The sequence below is a fragment of the Siniperca chuatsi genome, linkage group LG5, assembly GCF_020085105.1.
Source record: "Siniperca chuatsi isolate FFG_IHB_CAS linkage group LG5, ASM2008510v1, whole genome shotgun sequence".
Classification (NCBI taxonomy): Eukaryota; Metazoa; Chordata; class Actinopteri; order Centrarchiformes; family Sinipercidae; genus Siniperca; species Siniperca chuatsi.
In genome coordinates this window covers 2,464,548-2,485,111 of record NC_058046.1, presented here as the reverse complement: position 1 = coordinate 2,485,111, position 20,564 = coordinate 2,464,548, and the positions used below count along the sequence as shown (strand labels likewise).

The window sequence follows — 20,564 nt, the reverse complement described above, 5'->3', positions numbered from 1 at the left end:
TCTACCTTTCTATAAAACAAAAACAGTCTGCAATTTGGCTTGGATCTAATTGTTCTTGACTTATGAATAAATGTCTCTCCAGAAAGAAGATAACTTCTGCATTAATTAACAATGAGGGGGAGGGGGGGACATCTTCTACAGTCTCAGTATCTCACAGAACTCACATGTTTTTTATCCAAAGTAAATATTTTCTGTAAGAATCTACTGGATGGGTAAATTATTATTATTCAAGATCATCTAAAACACATTTTAAAAAAACAAAAAAAAAACACTGCCTCTTAATACTTTTCTTGAATGTTTAAATTCTGAGTTTGCGCACTACAACATATTTAATTTTTCAAAATAAAAGCCGTATCAAGCAACTTTTACATATTTGATGATTTTTTTTTTGCTCTCAAGTTTGATTAATTACACTAAACGAGAACATAAAATTCACGAAAACATGCTACCGACTACTTATTTTTATTATATCTTTAATACGTCTGCAAAGTTGCTACCCTGCGGTATTATTGTGACAGCTGCCCCGCACGCTGTTCCTGTCCACGGTCAAAAATAACGGAAACACTTCCTGGCCTGCCTGGTGTCACCCCGCCTGTCGTCCGGGGCCGCCTGTCTGCCGCCGCTCGGCTCGGAGACTCGGGGATGCTGCTGCAGAGATGGAGTTGAATCGCGAAAACAACAAAGTGTCGGACAGAGTTTGAGACAAAGGCAGGGGGGTTAGCGTTAGTTCTTCAACTGAACTGGTCGCTGGATGGATTTTTGTTGAAGAGAAAGCTAGGAGGAAATACAAATTTGGTTTGAAAATGAAGCTGCTGAAGCCGAGCTGGGTGAGCCACAACGGTAAGCTTGTGCAGGAATCTGTTGGACCAAGTTGGGCTTTTGTTGTCGGAGGGGGGTGAATTGATAAGGAGGCATGATGGTGGTGGTCCACACTTGTTTGACTTGTTTGTCACTTAATAGTCACTCACATACCAAACTTAATTCAACAACTGAACACACACACCTTGTGTTTTTGTCATTATCAGTATCACTCCTCGCTGTTCCAAATGTAACGTTATTAATGTTTGCTAACCTTAGCTAGCTAGCTAGTTAGCCCCCCCGGCTAGCTCAGATGCCCTGACGCTAGCTAACTTACCTGCCAGATGACCCATGTCGAAGTTGCTGTCTCTAGTGACTTGTTGTTTAATGTTTTTGACGTCCCGTACGACATTTTAGCAAACACATCTTATTTTAGTGACAGTAAACAACCTCGACGTGGAGCTAAAAAAAAAAGTGTCTGTTGGTGAAATCTCCAAACTGTCAGTTTGGAAAGTTAACCGTTGGGGAAATGGCCTCAATTTAGGGTGCAGCTGACGATTAGTGTCATCAGAGTTAAGTAATTTGTTTTTAAGATTAGTAATTTAGTCTGTGAAGCTCCCTACACATTTGCAAATATCTATCTCAACATGCCACAAAACCAAATGGGCAAGTGATATGTTCAAATGCATTTTTATCTTAACCAACGGCTCATAACTGACTGATTTACAGTGATATGAAACGGAGACAGCGAGCAAATCCTTACAGTTTAAAAGCTGCAACCAGCAGATGTTTGGTGGTTTTTGTAGATAAATAGCTTTCAGTACTAATACTCTTTGACACTCACTAACAAGAGTTTCCTTCTTCTTCCAGTGTGCACAAGTAAAATGTTTTATTCCAACATTTAGGGACAAACCCCTTGAGGGGGTCCTTAGCAATTACTCATTTAGTCTGTTAACTACTAGTGAGACATGCCCTTCCCAGTTTCTCCAAACCCAAGGTGAAATCTTCAGATGTGTTGTTTCGTCTGACCAGCAGTCCAAAACTCAAAGACACTCAGTTCATAAAGATGTAAAACAGAGAAAAGCAGCAAATCGTCGTATTTGTGAAGTTGGAACCAGTTTCTTCATGTTTTTGCTTCGTAGACGACTGATCATTTCAGCACTAAGACAGTACTCACAACAGTCAAAATGAAATAACAGCGAGACACACACATAAGCACACATCAAGGGCTCTCACACTTTCTGAAACCACTTATCCCACAACTCCAGCAGCATATTAACTTGATAACTTGTTAGTGAATTGAGGGAATTAGTTTCTAATGCCTTAATCTGCAATGTATGCTGCTTGTCGTCTCTGCATTTTACTGTTGAACATGTTCTCTAGTGTGTGTGTGTTTGTTTACAGTTTAACGGTTAGCTGTTTTTATCTGTGTATTTTTACTCTTTGTCTTCTCTTGGAAATTCTTCTCATAGGTTTTTTTTTTTTACTGTGACACCTCTAATGCGGCAACACTGCAACCCACATTATCTTTAACTGCAGGAACAATAATGTTGCCACTGTGTATTAGACCTACTTAATATACCTTAGGTAAATATAAGTTATATAACGACTGGTTTGGGGGGGTGGGGGTTGTTTGTTTTTTTTTTTGATATTGTGGAATTTAGCTGTATATCTGAATAATTTTAGAGGATTTCACCAATCAGCCCCTTTACAGACAAACCCTAAAATGCATGTTGAGCTAATCCACAGTCACAAACACCAGGAAAAGAAAGAACAGTTTCAGATCATGGACATGCTCTGACTTCGCTGCTAAAATCACACTAAAAAAACACTGAGGTCACTGTGATATTCCTGTGTTGTGTTGAAATGTGTCCCATATAATGTTTCTCCCTTTACTACTTTTTTCCCTTCTGATTTCAGTTATTATTGGTTATTTATCTACAATATCAGTCTACAGTATCTGTTAGTCTGTGTCTAAGAATCTATTAAATATCATCAAATGTTTGCTTATGTGTTGTTTTACAGGCAAACCCATATTTTCAGTTGACATCCACCCTGATGGGACAAAATTTGCAACCGGTGGGCAAGGTAAGATCAATACCACTGTTTACATCCTCTGGCACTGAACCCAACTGTTTTGGGATGTTATGCTGAAATGGACATTTGTCATTTAGGATCCGCTGTCCAGTGCTTGATGCAGTACTGACAATTTACAGTGTTGGTGTCAATTTTAAAACACCTAGCTCTGAATCTGTATCAAACCTCCTAAATGTTCTCCTTCAGCCTCAGACTACAGATTTATTTTGCTGCCAAAAAATGTTTTCTCTCAAACTAAAAAACAAAGATGTCCTTATCATTCCATCAAGAAATAAAAAATTCAGCAGTGTGCAAGTTGTGCTTTTTTAATTTTTTTTTTTTATTTTGGATTTGTTTTCAGGAGAGGATTCTGGCAAGGTGATGATCTGGAACATGGCGCCAGTCCTCAGAGAGGAGGACGAGAAGAACGAAAATATTCCCAAAATGCTTTGCCAGATGGACAATCACCTAGGTAAGCAGCCTTATCTCTCTTAGTTTGATTCAAATACGCCTTTAGAATGTAGAAATGTTTGGTTAATTGATATTTGTTGATTAATACACCCATGTGAACAGTCCTCCAGGTACTTCTGCTTTTAGGATACTGTTTCTTCTAAAACTTATAAGACTGTGAACAATACTTGTAGTATCACAAATGCAACAAACACTGCTGCTACCACTTCTACAGAGAAAAAACAGCCAAGGATGTATGTTCTTTCAGAACAAGGTTGGATTATGCGTCACACACCAAATCAAAAAAGCAACACTGTACATATATTTTTTTTAAAACTACTTTAACTAAAGGACCATCATCAGGTGGGGCGGGAAGCTGGTCCAGCCAAAGTACAAGAGAGAAATAACCATGCTACAGAAAATACAGTTCTTACAGGTGACATACAGGTAGCTGCACACTGCTGTGTGTAAAACCAACTGTGAGAGTTTATTTCAGTTCCATTGTTGACTTCAGAAATTTAGAAAAATCGGGTGATGTAAACCCCGTTGTTTGACCTGAAGGAAGCTTTTCACCGCTTCCACACTGTCAGCACAGCACATGTATAACGGGGTGCAAGGCCCTTCACTAGACTAGACTAGAACTTCATTCTCCACAAAAGAGGAAAAACTGTGTTTGGCCCATCTGGCAGTTCATTAAAACATTAAAATATACATTCAAACCATGTAACAGCAGCACTGACAGTATGAGTACTCCCAAGTAAATAAAATACAATACACAAAATTTAAGAGACGCACCCTTAAAAAAAAGATTAAAATTGAGTCTTTAAAAACTGAGCAAGCCAGTTGCCTGTGACTTATGAAAAATAAATAAATATACATTCTTTGTAGCCGCTATCACTGAAAGTGTTACTTGTAGCATAATTTATTCCACTGATACCACTGCCCGTTCTAGTTCAAGGCGCCGTTAATACACCTGGGCGGCCCGGCCAAGTAAAGTCCGTGTGTGGGAAACACTGCTTGATCTTTTGTAACCAAAGCACTTCCACTACTGAAGTAGCTCCCCTTTTTGGAACCAACTCCTCCACCGTGGAGCCGGCAGCAATGTTACTTTCGCTTTCAGCCATTAAGTCAAAAAGCCGATGTGATATGGCACACCCCTAACTCCGACATCTGTTATGGCGTTACTGTCTTTATAACCAGCCGTCCGTCGACAGCACAGACTGAAGCTGCCTACAGGCTAATTGATATCAGAAAATCAATGGCACACCCATGGGACGCGTACAAGACAGATGTTTTATTGATGCATTATTTTATTTCCGCCGGCCACAGTAGCTCTATACGCTCGTAAAGAGACCCGGACAGTGAAAGATTTGTGGGATTTTCTTCCTGTGGAGATTACATTTCACTAAGAGTGCCAGAGAAAAACTATTTACACATAGTGCTACCCACCACTAAAATCTGGGGCGTTATATTTGTTAAAATGAGAACTTACCTGTTCTGTTAAATGAGTGACAGACCTAAGAAACACTTACAGGAATGCTGCCTTTTGGATTGAGACAACATCTATAAAAACTGACACACATGGATTACATTTTCTTTTTTCCCACCTTAGTATTGACCTTGTAACTTTGTCGTACTGACTGATTCTGACCTGCCAAATATGATAGCCAACTCATTATCTTTCCACTAGTTTCAATCTCCTGTTTAAATCCTGCTGCACTCCTCCTTTTCAACAACAAAGAGGCAAATACTGCTCCTCTATTTTCCCACAATCAGGCACCAAATGTCCTTGATTTTACAGACCGCTGCTATTCTCATTTTCTCATTCGTCATTTTTATTAAACTATCTATCTACTGTTTGTACTTCTATTATGAATAGTAACAGTAGTTGCGTGCCAGCAGCCGAAATGTTAGAGAAGTTCTATTCTGATGAGATAGTCGCTGGTTTAAATCTTTTTCAACATTTTTATTCTCCACGGACAACAACGAGTGTGTTTGTACTCGTGTGATAGTGTTCCCTAGACAAACAGATTAAAATAACTTCATCTGTCCTGCACTACTACTGACAAAAGCAGAGTGAAAGGACCAAATAAATGTACAAGCAGCCAGATTTAATAATAGGAACGTCTTGCACTGCAGGTACTATTAATGCCCACCATAACAGACAGCCTCCTCAGCACAAATCCATACAAGTTATATTTATAACCTGAGTCAGCAGAAGTGTTTGTTTGTCTCTGCAGCATGTGTGAACTGTGTGCGCTGGTCCAACAACGGGCTGTACCTGGCATCAGGAGGAGACGACAAGCTGGTCATGGTGTGGAAGAGAGCTGCGTATGTACACACACGCAAACACAAAATGTGCAAATACAAACGATGTATTTGCTGTTACAGTGCAGTCTTAATGATTTAGGAAGTAATATTGTCAACAATAGAAAGTGTTTTAAATTGAAAAGAAATGTTTAAGGTTGGTGCTGTTTGATTTTGACGATGTGTGTGTTTTCTCGGTAGATTCATCGGTCCAAGCACAGTGTTCGGGTCGAGCAGTAAGCTGGCCAACGTGGAGCAGTGGAGGTGTGTCACCATCTTGAGGAACCACACTGGAGGTAAGAGACACACACAACACACACATCATATCCACAAAATGCACAATGAAAACACACAAACATGCAGATGTACACAGTAACACAAACACATTTATACACATCACAGACCTTCTGCATATATACTAGTATCTTAACTAACAAAATGCATTGTGTGTATCCTTGAGCTCTAAATTTCCTTCCTCATTAACATTTGCAAAGCCAATTTTTTTAAATCCAGCATTGTTTACTTTCATGTTTACTAGCTAACCGTTTTCTTCTTCCCTGCCCTTATTTTGCATTGCAGCATGTTTTGGCGTGTTACCACGTTTAGAACAGTGTGAAACCATTGGCAGGAATGTGTATCATGTCACCCGCGTGCTTGTGCATCCTCAATGTGTACTGGGAGAGAAAAACAGCTCCATAGCACTACTTGACATTTAAAACTACAGAGGGAACCTTTTAACTAGTAACATGTCTTTAGACTCAGGCAGTGAGTTCAGTGTGTGTGTGTGTGTGTGTTTTGTTTGTAGATGTGATGGACGTGGCGTGGTCTCCTCATGACGTGTGGCTAGCCTCCTGCAGCGTGGACAACACCATCGTCATCTGGAACGCTCGCAAATTTCCAGGTAGGAGAGCTCACCCTGTCTGCAGCATCAAAGCTGAAACTAAAATGGATTACTCAGTAAATGGAAATGTGAATCAGTCCAAACATGCTTGTCCAGAATTAGAAGTAGCTACACTTCCACTTGCCCATGTGTCATTTCATTAATCAGAATTTAAAGGAAACGTTACTCTAGGGCTACATTGTCAAAGGAATTGTTCATCATTTTTGGAAATACACTTTTTTTAATCTTGCTGAGAGTTGGATGAGATCGATACCACTCTCTCACTTGTGTTTGTATGGCTACAGCCAGAAACCGGTTAGCTTAGCTTAGCATAAAGACTGTCTCCCACAGAATGGTGACATTTTCAAATCCTACATATAATGATGTTAAGTATTTCTAAAAATCCTTTTAACTGAAAAATAAAAAAATACTGAATCCTTTCTGCACACTGTATTGCAATTTATATAACAGGGCTGCAACTAATTATTTTCATTATCTAATAATCTGGTAATTATCTTCCTAATAATTATTCATTTGATCTATAAAATGTCAGAAATTTGTATTTATTTAAAAAAAGTAATTAATTTAATTGATTAAATAAAAATAAACCATTAAAATGTCCTAAACCCCAAGGTGCTCATTCTAAATGTTTAGGCTACTTTCACATCAAGACAAAGAAAAACAGCAAACAGCAAATCCTCATATTTGAGAAGCTGGAGCTTGGGAATGTTTGGTAGTTTTGCCTGAAAAAATGCTTAAACGATTAATCGATTGATTCACTGATTAAACATTTCAGCTCTAATATTATTTGATACCTGACTAACAGACGGTGTAGTCCCTCATTCGTCCAGGAGTGGAAGTCATCCGGAAGTCATTCTCAGTCGTGTGATCTGACTTTTTCAGAATCAAGACGCCGGCTTGAAACGTCTTGATTCTGAAAACAGTGTCCAGATGACTACGACTGAAACCTTTTCTACAATACCTGACTAACCCTTTTCTTTTTCTTTCTTAAAAGTTAGCCCATAACTGTCCTTTTTTCTCATTAAAGCTAGGGTAGGTAGTGTATTTCAGAAGCATTTTTTGTTAAATTTTCAAAATTCTCTTTACATCCTGACAGCAATCAATAAATCAAATGCTCTGGGGGGAAACAAATCTGGTATCGAAAGAAATGATTGGCTGGCCTACCTATGCACGCACTCTGCCCGTGCACTCATTGTGCATGAAAGTGTGTTTTGGGGGAGTGGCTTTGGAGGGAGGGGGTGCGATTTTTTTTCAGTTGGATACTTTCAAAATCTAGCTGTCTCTTGCTAGTTTCTCCAACATTACCTACCCTAGCTTTAAAAACTATCCAGTATAACCTGTTGATAGAGCAGGAAGATACTTCTCTCCTGTCAGCTCGTCGTCATGTCTCTGTCTTCTTTGTGTCTCTCCAGAGATGGTGACATGTCTGCGAGGACACACCGGGTTGGTTAAAGGTCTGACGTGGGATCCAGTGGGGAAGTACATCGCCTCCCAGGCCGACGACCACAGCCTCAAAGTGTGGAGGACGGTGGACTGGCAGATGGACGCCAACATCACCAAACCCTTCAGCGAGGTACACTGTCACTGTCAGCTGTGTTTGATGATGCTGTGGGAGTCGGTAGTTGGAAACATCTACATGTTACATGGAAACATCTGCATTCGTTATGTGTTTTCACTAATTTATTCAGGTTTTTCTTTTGATTTGGCACATATATATGTATATTCTCTGTCTCAGTGCGGCGGGACCACCCACGTCCTGCGTCTGTCTTGGTCTCCAGACGGTCAGTACCTGGTGTCGGCTCACGCCATGAACAACTCTGGTCCCACCGCTCAGATCGTGGAGAGGGACGGCTGGAAGACTAATATGGACTTTGTGGGCCACCGTAAAGCTGTCACTGTGGTGGTAAGGAAGTTTTTTATCCACATGTTCAGCCTTTAAACGTATACTTCACCCTAAATCTATCTGCATACTGATGGATCTGGTTTCTTTATCTGTAGAAATTCAACCCAAAGATCTTTAAGAAGAAGCAGAAGAACGGCAGCTCTCCTAAACCCGGCTGTCCGTACTGCTGCTGTGCTGTCGGCAGCAAAGACCGATCGCTCTCCGTCTGGGTCGGTTCACGCTTCACTTTGTTTTAAAGTGTATAGAGAATGGTAATACATATAAGTCAGTACCAGTGATGCAGGTTCCTCAGTCAAGTTGCAGATTTCGCGGCTCACTTTTGTTGTTCATGGTTTATCTGTTTGTTCTGAGTATGAACAGCTTCCACATGGATAATCCATCTCAGTAAATATAAAAACCTTCTCACTTGTCTTTACCTCATTGAGCTGAGCTGAGCTGAGTTGAGTGATTGGTTTAATATTTGACAAGACAAAAAAAAATTTAAACCCCAAACCGATGCAGGTGCCTATGTCATTGTGATTACTTAATATGCAACAAGGTAGCAGGAACAAACACCTGGCAAGCTGCCATAGTTTTTGGTGTTGGTGCTTTCAATAAAGCCTACCCATCAACTTTTGTTTTTAAATGACTACTAGAAAGTTCCTAACCCCATTTTATTTACTCTTGCTAATGTTGTTTGTCTGTTTCTCCTCTTCAGCTGACCTCTCTGAAGCGCCCCCTGGTGGTCATCCATGATCTGTTCGATAAATCGATTATGGACATTTCCTGGTGAGTTTTAGACAGGCGTTGTGTGGCCTACCACTCACGTGCATTAGTGTCTGCCTCCCTGAGCTTGCTGGCCTGTCGCAATGACATAATATTCAAATGACTCACAAAATTGCTCCTTCAGGTTCTGAGAAAGTTTTACAAATATAGATTTTTTATGGTTTAAAAATTCTTAATAGAAAGAGTGATACCTGACCTTGTTTGCAGTTCCAGGGATCCTGTCAGCAGATCTTACAAATGTCTATTTCTATAATCAGGATCTATAGATTTTGGCTTCAGGGGATTTTTTTGTTGCAGTGCCATAGTTTGCCACTGGGAGGAGGCTGACTGTGCCACTCTAGTTCTCTGTTATCCATGGTTTGACACTAACGAAGAGGATTAAAAGACATCACTGGTGCACCCTCTGCATCTCTGAGTTAGGTGTGTGTGTGTGTGTGTCAGGACTCTGACAGGTCTGGGGATGTTGGTGTGTTCGATGGATGGCACTGTGGCCTACCTGGACTTCTCACTGGATGAACTGGGAGACCCGCTGAACGAGGAGGAGAAGGTTAGACACACATCGTGGAATCACATCTGGCTGCAAACACAAACACGTTCTGATCCTCTGACTGTATGTTTGCAGCACAATAAAATTCTGAACAGAAAATTAGTTATTGAACTCAATTGAGCACTGGGTGGGCATTTCAGGCACCGCACTTAATGGTTTGCCTCTTTTATGGTGTTCCACTAGGATCTGTGCTCGGCTGTATTGTATTTTCTTTGTACATGTTACCCCCTAAGCCACATTATGGAAAAGCACAGAGTGTCGTACTTCCCTTTGAGACCTGGCGGCCCTGATATGCTGAAACGGCTGTTTGCAAGAATCTTGGCATTTTATTTGACCCCGATCTTAAATTTGATAAACAAATAAATGCTGTTGTTAAATTGTCTTTTTACCATCTTAGAGTTTTAAGCAAGGTCAAGCATATGTTTTCTTTTAGAGATTTCAAGACAATAATCCATGCTTTTATTTCTTCTCACCTGGATTATTGCAACGCACTATATCTCGGAGTCAGTCAGACTACTCTGTCACGCCTTCATGTCTGCTAACAAAATCGAAAAAATTGTGCCATATTACTCCTGATTTTAACGTCATTGCAGTGGTTACCAGTGAAATTTAGAGTTACAGAGTACAAGATTTAACTTTTCGTTTTTAAAGCTTTGAACGGGCTAGCTCCAGCATATCTCAGCGACCTTTTATATCCCCACTGTTGTCCTAGAACACTGAGGTCATCTGATAAGCTGTTGCTTTCCATCCCAGATAGTCATTCGAGGCGTAAAGGTGACTGTGCTTTTCTGTAGCCGGGCCCAAATTGTGGAACTGCCTCCCTCTACATGTTCGATCAGCCCCCACCATCGAATGTTTTAAATCCAGGCTAAAAACCCACTTGTTTTCTCTGGCTTTCTAATGTGTTTTAAGTATGTCAATAAGTGTCTTTGTCATTGTGTCATTTTGTCAATTTCTGTACTTTTTTCCTTTTTACTGTGTGAAGCACTTTGGTCAACCGCAGGTTGTTTTTAAACTGTGCTGTATAAATAAACTGACTTGACTTAACTATATGAGACAACAAATATTAACCTCTGTTATCCAGTAGTTTCTCTGTAGAGAAAAACCAGATGAAGTCTGGAGTGAAACTTGTTTTAACAGCTGCAGCAGCTGAATTCAATACCCTTGTCACCTGAGTCATGTGATTTATGTTTACAGGCCCTGGTTGGCTTGTAATTGGTCAATGTCATCCAAAAAAAAAAAACCCCAACACAACCGTTTTGGGGTTGTTGTTTTTTTTTTGTTCTGCTCCAAACCAAAGAAGAAGAAACTAAAAAGAAACCGTTTACAATCATCACCATGTTTCTCCAGCTTTTTCTTTATACCTTATTTTCCTGGGATTTCTTTCTTCTTTTATTTTGTTCTTGTTTGGATGCTGTCCGTCCTTCCATCATTCGATCAAGAACATTAAGAACCCAAATCAAACTTCTTCTCTCTCTTCCTCTGACGTACAGAACAGCATCCACCAGAACATCTACGGTAAGAGTTTGGCTATAACCAGCACTGAGGCTCAGCTTTCCACCACCATCATTGAGAACCCTGAGATGCTCAAATACCAGCAGGAGCGACAGAACTCGGCCCAGGCCAACTCAGGGCCGGGCAGCACCGGGCCCGAATCCTCAGCCCCCAAACTCAACAATATGATGAACGGAGAGTCTCTGGAGGACATCAGGAAGGTGGGAAACTGTAATGTAACATCCAACAAGCAGCACAAAGTATTAACTGATTAATGTAGAAATGTTCTGTACTTTACGATTCAGGTTGCAAGACATAAAACTACTGTTAATAACTGATATATTTAGATAATAGCTACAGAGAATGGATACAGTAGATAAAACAGTTTTAGACATACAAGTCAAACATAGGAGAGCAAATGATGTAGACTAACTTGGAAGCAGCAAATATTCATATATCAGTGGTTAGATACATATTTATGATGTTTTATACTTTCTGGGCTCCATTTTCAAAGCTGTCAAAACAAATACTTTTTATATTTTTGATGCTTCAATTTCTTGAATGTATGATTTTTGTCGTCTTGCAGAACCTTCTAAAGAAGCAGGTGGAGACAAGAACCGCAGACGGTAGAAGACGAATCACACCGCTCTGTATCGCTCAGCTGGACACAGGGTAGGAAAACATGAAACACACAGTCTGATTTTCATTGGTGGACAGAACTGATATCTTCATTTAAAAGATGACTGATAGCACAAAAAAACAGAGTATTTTAAGATTTCAAAGATAGTGGCTGGAATATTGTTTTTCTTCTAAAACAAAGTGCATTTGATAGTATTAAAACAAGACAATAAAAGCTGAATCTATAAATTATCAACATATATTAGATTTTAAAAATGTAAATTGTTAGTTTAGAGTTTCAACTGTAGATCTGAGGTTACACTTGTGATCAGAGGGAGATGGAGGCTTCACAGGATAAGCTCTGTCTAAAAAACACAAGTTTCTCCTGATGATGATGATGATGATGATGATGGTGAAGCACCAATTGAGAGGATTCATGAAGACCTCTACTTGAGTCAAAAGTGACCCCCAACTCATGTTCCTAGCAGTTCTTCTAGTAGTAGAAGTAGTATTAATAGTAGCACTGGTAGTGATAGTCATATAAACAGTAGTAGATCACTGTCTCTCTTTCTCTGCAGGGATTTCTCGCCGGCTCTGTTCAACAGCGCTCCCATCCTGCCCTCGGGCACCTCCACGTCCAACCAGCTCACCTCCCAGCTCAGCTCCGACTCCAGCCCAGGACAAGTCTCTTCTCTGGGGCTTAGGCCCAGCCATGACCCCATGCTCACCTCGCCTCCACCCAGCAGCGCCGGCAAGGGCCTGGAAGACAACAAGGATGGGTACGAGCTCTTCCTAACCCGACCCCAATTCATTTATCGCCCTTGATCTTCTCATTCGCTCCTTCTCTTCTCTTATTGTCTGGTGTCCTTATGTTCCAGTGTGAAGCCATGTCTGCTGCTCACCTCTGCCTCCAAGATTGAGCCAATGAAAGCTTTGGACTCCAGGTTCACAGAGAGGTCAAAGGCCACACCGGGGGTCACAGTCGTCCTCTCCTCCACCGCTGGAATCACGCCTCTAGACAGGTTATTGACTCAGTATAAGTGAAGTAGCTAAGAAAAAATGGTACAAGTGTGAAGCGGACCAAAGCTCAAAAAGAGAACAAACTGTCCCTAAAACAAATTTTGACATTTCTGTTCGTCCAGCAGGCCCAAAGACGGCATCTCTGCCCTGAAAGATGTAAAAACCAAAGAAGATACCAGCAGCGACAGCGAGGACAAGATGGCCACCATCAACAAAAACCTGTCGTTCAGCAAGAGGAAACCCGAGCTGCTGATGGACGGAGGAGAGGTGGTGGAGAAGAGGAAGAAGGGACGGCCCAGGAAAGACAAGATGGCCGCTCCCATCACCCAACCATTCACTCAGGTAGTGAGATGGAGGTCTCAGTGGCCAATCATTTCTTTATAAAATAATTAACATACCGAAAAGGAAGAACATATTTAGATCGTGGAGACATTCATTAACTCTGTTTTTACAGATAGTCAGCCAAAGCCTCTTTTCATTTCATTTCATGCAGCATTTTCAAAAAAAAAATGCTTTAAATAGCAAGTAGTATTAAAAAGGTCTAGTAAAAGCTCCTTTTGTGCAGATGTCCTTGGAATAGATGCATGGAGCACCAGAGAGAGATAAATGAGTGTTTTGTCCTTCCTCTTCCTGTCAGATAACTCCTCCAGCAGAGCGGGAGCCCAGCAGGGTGGCAGCTCCTCCAGCTCCTGCAGCTGCTCTTAAACTACCAACGCCAAGTATAAAGAAGGCCTTCAATCTGCAGGTAAACACACTGTGACTCCGTGTGTGTGTGTGTACTCTGAATCCTTTGTGGTGGATTAAACATGTTTTATCAGCCAGGAAGAATTTATTTTATTTTTAGAACAGAATCACCTTTTTGTCCAGTTTGCTGCTGGAAGATGAGCTGTTAGTGAGCGTTACTCACCTATATCATCGAAGGTTGACCGTAACAAATGAAAATTCTTTTAAATGCTTGATTTGCTTGTTTTTGTTTGTTTTGTTTGTTTTTTTTAAACTGGCAGAATGGTGCATTTGCAACCAGAGTGAAGTGATATTTAGCCATTTTATATTTCTACTTGAACAATTTCAATTTTCAAACTTCTTCCACTTCTGCATAGAGTTAAACTCTGACTTAAGCAACCTAAAAACCTGCTTTAAACTGTGGTGGTGTTTGTTTTCTGCACCTGCATCTGTCGTGGATGGATGAAATCAACAGAGCTTGAGTTGCAGTGATTGTACTGGCCTTCACTCACAGTAATGCGTTTGACAGTAGTTTGACATGTTTTAGTTTACTATTCTGCTCTGTATCGCCCTCTATTGGTGACCAGCAGGAACTGCAACAATATGAATAGAACCAATCTGTTAACGAAAGTCTTTTTTTAAACACACAAATAAGCATCCATCTCTTTCTACGCATAATTCCCAATGTTCTGATCTAAATTCTGTTTAGATAGCACTGAACAAATTCACGCAGAAACATTTTCATCTCAGTGATATTTTATTATTGACCTCATTATCAGTCAGTTAGGATAAGACTGTTTCTTACATATATAAATGGAAAGTGTGTGTGTGTGTGTGTGTGTGTGTAGGTGAGCATGGAGCCATCAATGTTCCTGGAGGTGGAGAACGAGGTGTCGGTGGTTGCCGGTTCAAAGCTCAGCCAGCTGCGATGCTCCAGAGACGGACGAGACTGGAACACGCTGCTGCCCAGCTCAGTGGTCACTGCTGCAGGGAGCAGGTAGGACGCTCCGCTGAGATGTCTTGTGTTTTCATACACACATGTAGCTTGTCTTTATGCTTGAATTGATTCACATTTCATATCATAAATCCATAATTTAAATAGTCAAAACAATTAAATAAAAGTATAAATAAATGAATCAACAGTAAATGGGTTTTCCCTGCTCTCCCTCCCTCTCAGTGACGTCCTTGCCGTCGCCTGTCAGGACAGGATGTTGTCAGTGTTTTCTTCCTGTGGGCGGCGGCTTCTTCCAGCCATTCAGCTGGCCACACCTGTGTCGGCTCTGCACTGCTCCGCCCACTTCGTCATGGTTCTGACTGCTGGAGCAACGCTGTCCGTCTGGTCAGTGCTCATATAGTTTGTTAAAAATGTCATGTGGTTGATTTTTCTAGACTTGAGTTATTAGGAATGTTTCCACTGTTGTTTTTGAGCTTGTTTGTTAATATCCCACAAAGGTAGACTAATTCATATATTTATTTTCATATACATATTAAAGAAATTGTGGTACGAATGCGGGTGAATTACTTCAATTACAGGGATATTTATATATTGGGAGATGAACTGATTTATGTTGATGTAGAGTTTAGGCTTTTCAAAGGCAGCTTCAGTCAGGGGTTTTCATGTCGAACTGTACAAGAGCAGTAATACATATGCTGATATTGTCTTTAATAAAAACAGTTTGTTAATTTGTTGTCTGTCTATGTGCAGGGATGTTCAGAAACAGAAGGCTCTGGTGAAGAACGAGTCTCTGCTGACCATTTTATCTGGTGAGAACACTGCAGCATGTAATGACATTTTGGGAAATACACTTATCTGCTTTCTTCTCCAGAGGAAGATGAGAAGTTAATATCAGTCTCATTTCTGTGTGGAGCTGGAGTCAGTCAATTAAAAATATCAAACGTTCCAGCAGACAACTCTCCCTAAAATTATGAATTGGCTTGCTTTTCATTTCTGTTACGTGTGAGTTGAATAAATGATATTCACTATGTTGATTAGAGCTGTGAGTATATTTGGACAGAACAAGGATAGCTGTTTTCCCCTGATTCCTCTCTATATGCTAAGCTAGGCTAACCACATCCTGACTCAAGTACTAAACACACAGGCATGAGATTGATATCCATCTAACTCGTGGAAAGAAAGCAAATATTTTCAGATTTATATGTATTTCCTAAAATGTTGAACTATTCCCTTAAAAGTACATTTAACAGATGTTTTATTGGAATGTTCTTCTCAGGCTTTGTTTGCTATATGAAGATAATCCATAAAGGAGTTTTTATTTTATCCTCACATGAAGATGGTTTCAAACCACATTTATATTGACCATTTATATCAGTGAGTCTGGAGAATCCAGTCAAACATTTTTGTGTTTGTAGGTGGCGACACCACAGTGTCTCAGTCTCTGCTGACTCAGCAGGGAGTTCCAGTCATTGGACTGTCCAACGGGAAGTCCTACTGCTTCAGCTCCTCACTGGAGACATGGTGAGAAACTAAAGAGTAGAGACACAGTCCGACCAAGAAACACATCGCTAAAACAGCTGCTACTAATAATACTGATGATGAGTTTGGTTAAGGGATTCTTATAGAGTAAGGACACTGAACGATTTCCAATATAAACTTCAAGAATTATACTCCGTCTCTCTCAGGACTCTGATAGCAGATAAAGGAGACTCTCTGGTCCAGTGTGCTGACTTCAGGAGCTGCCTACCTGCCCAAGATGCACCTGTGTCCTCAGGGCCGCTGGCTGTCATGCAGGGACGCAATCTCAAGTACGACAGTAATATTTAATCTCCCCTTCTTAGCACCAGCGTCTCTTCCTCCAGATAAAATGTAATAAAAAAAGTAAATAAAAAGTCTCTCTGGTCCCTGCAGTGCTGGTCGGCTGGCGTCCCGCCTCTCCTCCACCCCTCACCACCTGCAACAGAGCATGACGTTGGCCTTCCTGGAGAATCAGCTGGCTTCTGCTCTGACTCTGCAGTCAGCGCAGGAGTATCGCTACTGGCTGCTCATCTATGCCCGTTTCCTCGTCAACGAAGGTGCTAAACTATCACCGTCTATTGATTTCACACTTTCTACAGACTGCCATGAGAAAACAGCGCCAACAGTTTGATGCTAAGACTGTGTGTGTGTGTGTGTGTGTGTGTGTGTGTGTGTGTGTGTGTGTGTGTGTGTGTGTGTGTGTGTGTTCGTTCCCTCCAGGCTCAGAGTACCGTCTCAGAGAACTCTGTAAGGAGCTGCTGGGTCCTGTCCACAAATCAGCGGCTACAGCCTGGGAGCCCACCACTCTGGTACGACAACAACACTCTACTGTCTGCTGGTTGGATTTGTTTCGTCTACACTTACAATGTTCTGATTATTTTCAGAAAGTTTGCCTTCCACACATTCATAAAAATCAATGTCTTCTTCTTCCTCCTGTCAAAATTTGTCTCGCATGGCTCTGTCTCTGATCTCTTATTTTTAAATTGAATGACAGTCATTAGCACATGTACTCTCTATTCTGATTTACTGACATACGTATAGGGATGTCCCGATCAATTTGTTTGGTCCTGAGCCGAGTCCATAAATATCTGCTGATACAGTCTGATCTGAAACTTACATTTGCCTTAATGTTGACTATTTGTGTATCGGACACATTGAAATAACACCTATAGCTACTAAATCTGACATACCTTTAATTTTCACAAGTGACTTGAGGTCCTGATTCAAAAGTTTATAATCTTAAATTATTGATATGACATGAATGCAGTCAGCTCGCGAGAAGAGGTATCACTCTGCTAAAATAAAGCTTGTAACTCAGATACCGATACTTTAAAATAGGCCTGCAACTGACAATTATTGAATTCATCTATTTGTCTATAAAACGGCAGAAAATAGTGAAAAAGACTCCCACGATTCCCAAATCCCAAGATGACATCTTCTTTGTCTTGTTTTGTCCGACAGTCCAAAACCGAAAGATATTCAATTTTATTTTTATTTTATAAGTCAGAGAAAAGCAGAAAATCCTCACCTTGTGCCTGAATTGAGCCTGAAAGCAGCAATTATTTGTTATTTTTGCTTATTAAGCAATTAATTGATTATCAAAATTGTTGTTAATTTGCTGTTGATCAATTAATCAAATAATTGTTTCATTCTTACACCTGCTGCAAGAAATGCTGACTCATATTAGGCCGTCTTCCTCCCTGCATCTAATTATTTTCCAACTGTGTTTACATTTCACTGTTTTGACCTGTGCCAACAAGGCTAATAGCTAATGAGTTAGCCTTAGCTAGCACTTAACTGGTGCGTATTTGTTGCTAACTATTTGTCTTTATTGTTTTCTGTGTGTTCAGGGTCTACGTAAGCGAGAGTTGCTGCGGGAGGTTTTACCCGTCATCGGTGAAAACCTGCGATTCCAGAGACTGTTCACCGAATACCAGGACCAGCTGGAGCTGCTGCGCAACAAATAGCGCACACTGCTATACACACACACACACAGACTGACACAAACACACACTTTGACTCATCATGAAACCAGTCCCGGCTCAGCTTGGTTCGGGTAAACTCTGACTGTTTTCCTTGGGACTTGGGAAGCTTGAAATGTTGCTCTGGCTGAAAAACACGTCCTGGTGTTTTGTCATAACAGCCTTTAATAACTTTAACAACAGCCAGTCCACAGCTTTTCAAGCGCTGGGACTTTTCAGTGCTGTCGCTCACTGGGGAGAAGTGGGTGCTCGATATTTTTTTTTTCTAATCATGATCTCAGTTTGAACTGTCGTCTTTTGTCTTTTTTCATGCTAAATGTCTTTTTCGGACCTATGCACCTCTCTCCTGCACTCCTAATCAAGATTAACTTAAGAGAGACGGTGATAGAAAGGTCGCAGGTTTGATTCCTGCCACGTGCAGCATCAGCAGCTGTGTGTCCTGTTGAATCGTCTCAAGTCTGTTTCCCTCCTCAGAGAAACAGCAGAGGTGAGACGCTCATTAAAGACAAATCTAAATCAGAATGGACGTAAAGGAGCAATATGCTTGTACCAAAGTGATGCCTTTAAGTGTAGAAATAACCACATACCTGTACCTGCAAGGTGAGAGAAATGAAGGGCATCCAGACAGGTTCGACCGGGTTTTTAAAGGCTGAATCTGCCAATGGGTGAAGTTTTCTGAGTATATTGTCTTTAAAAGTGGCAGTGCTAATACCCAAATGTGAGGTCACAGTGAAAAAGATTATTAAACGTAGACCACTGCTGGCAATTAAATTTATATGCTGAAATATGGTATGGACCTCTGGGAAATGGAGTCAGAAGGGATCTCAGATATTTGGGGGGAAAGGTTTTCCTTTTTGTCACCTTGCAGCTGATTCTAACCTGACAAAGCATTCACACGTAAGGCAAAAAAACGTTTAAAGCAGTTCAGATATCAGAAAACGTAACAGGAAGCACAGCAACCTAATTTATGTTGTGACTGAATTCAAACAAAAAAAAAAACAAATCAGCTGACATGAACATCAGGTTATGGTGACGCAGGAATCCCTTGTAGATGTGCAGTATCGTGGATTAGTCACATCTTGATCTGCATCAGTACAAGCTGTCGATACCAGACGCCATTTTAAACAACTCATGTTAATATACACAATGAATCAATTTTTTACCTGAGCTTCATCAGCACCTCTAATATCAAGATGATCACATATTTTGAAGCCGTTTTTTCAACCAAGGATTTAGCACAATGAGTGTGCTTACAAAGTCACATTTATATTGTGTTGGATGAATGAATTTAGAACCAAACTCAGTTTTCAGGCAGGTCTTAACCTTTATCATGACATGTCAGATTATATCATATTTACTGTACATCCTGTTGTCGTCTCCGGCCTGTCTGAAGGTGTTCAGCCAGAAAACACTCAGAAAGGCAGGAAAACAGAATAATTTTCTTCTCAGTACGCAGAGGTTCAACAAAACCTGCACAATGAATCCTCTGATCTGCAGGTTTTTCTGAGACATTTTCAACCTCTTTTACTGTAAACTTGTGCCACAGTCGCATCCAAACACATTTATTGTAAATATCAGTAGCAGCCTTCCTTGGCTCCACTCTCTCATACTTGTCTTTGCAAATCTTCAAGCTATATTATGTATCAAACAGGCCTCTGAGGTAATCACAAACAAAATTTTCTCTTTTTTGAAATCCGACAGAAATGGTTTTGGATTTGTCAGTTAAACGTGTGATTGTAGGATCGTCTTATTCTTGAAAATGTGATCAGAGAGGGCCAGTGGAGGAAATGTTATATATATTATTTGGTCTGTTTCACTTCTTGTAAATAACCAGATTCTCCTCGCTGCACCCCTGTCTGTTTATCTCTGTTGCCGGGCAAAAACCACTGCAAAGACATCCGTTTTTCAGGACTGAGGGGGCAAAAGGTTTTTGTCTGACATCCATTAACTTGACATTTTAACAGGTTTCAAGGGCCCAAAGGTCATGAAACCCAACAACACCTCAATGAACTTCACTTCAAGAAAAAGTACTTCTGTTTTGCCTTTTTGTCTACAGCAGCAGCGATGCACTCCTCTGCCAATTCAGTGTGTGTATATAAATGGAGAGTGTGAGCTTAGGTAGCTTGTTTACTGCTGTATTTCACTGCACGGTGTGGAGAGCAGCACTGAGGCAGACAGACGAGTCCAGAGGAAGAACTAATCCTCTTTCTTTACTAATCTGTACAGCATTTCTTTGTTACATTTCTTTCTTCTTTTTTTTTTTTTTTGCTGTTAGTCATTTTTAAATGTTTGTACAAGGCAATTTTTTTGTTTCCATTTTCTATAAGAAAAAGAAAAAAGGAGCAGTGACAAGCTGAAATTTTCCTTATGAAGAAAGAAAGTGAACAATAAACAAATGAGGAACAGTTGGGGGGTTTTTAAATTTCCTGTCTGGTGTTTCTTCACTCGGTGTAGATGTATGTGTGCAAATGCTGGTTGAATGCCTTGTTCAAGAGAATATTGTTTAT

At 40.5% G+C, this 20,564-nt stretch overlaps 1 protein-coding gene across 3 annotated transcripts; it reads left to right on the top strand.

Moving 5' to 3' along the window:
* The first annotated feature begins 561 nt into the window (after positions 1-561).
* On the top strand, positions 562-20,479 carry LOC122876051 (protein HIRA). Of its 3 annotated transcripts, none has more exons than XM_044195902.1 (25): positions 562-840; positions 2,824-2,886; positions 3,236-3,346; positions 5,565-5,655; positions 5,833-5,927; positions 6,437-6,532; positions 7,945-8,105; positions 8,268-8,435; positions 8,531-8,644; positions 9,133-9,203; positions 9,642-9,747; positions 11,241-11,462; positions 11,828-11,913; positions 12,438-12,638; positions 12,738-12,881; positions 13,002-13,221; positions 13,517-13,624; positions 14,451-14,599; positions 14,780-14,941; positions 15,308-15,366; positions 15,973-16,078; positions 16,243-16,365; positions 16,451-16,632; positions 16,796-16,884; positions 17,926-20,479. In XM_044195902.1, the coding sequence occupies exons 1-25, from the start codon at positions 804-806 to the stop codon at positions 18,040-18,042; spliced, it is 3,081 nt and encodes a 1,026-aa protein (XP_044051837.1). In that variant the 5' UTR covers positions 562-803; the 3' UTR covers positions 18,043-20,479. The 3 variants fall into 3 exon arrangements, with proteins under 3 accessions (XP_044051837.1, XP_044051839.1, XP_044051838.1); XM_044195904.1 differs by having other exon boundaries at positions 563-840; positions 13,005-13,221; positions 16,469-16,632; XM_044195903.1 differs by having other exon boundaries at positions 564-840; positions 16,469-16,632.
* Positions 20,480-20,564: the final 85 nt, after the last annotated feature.

Excerpts from the sequence above, each read along its gene's own strand:
- LOC122876051 (XM_044195902.1), top strand. The coding sequence starts at position 804 with ATGAAGCTGCTGAAGCCGAGCTGGGTGAGCCACAACG. Across the intron at positions 8,645-9,132 it reads ACCGATCGCTCTCCGTCTGG|CTGACCTCTCTGAAGCGCCC; the intron begins GTCGGTTCACGC and ends TCTCCTCTTCAG. Across the intron at positions 11,914-12,437 it reads ATCGCTCAGCTGGACACAGG|GGATTTCTCGCCGGCTCTGT; the intron begins GTAGGAAAACAT and ends CTTTCTCTGCAG.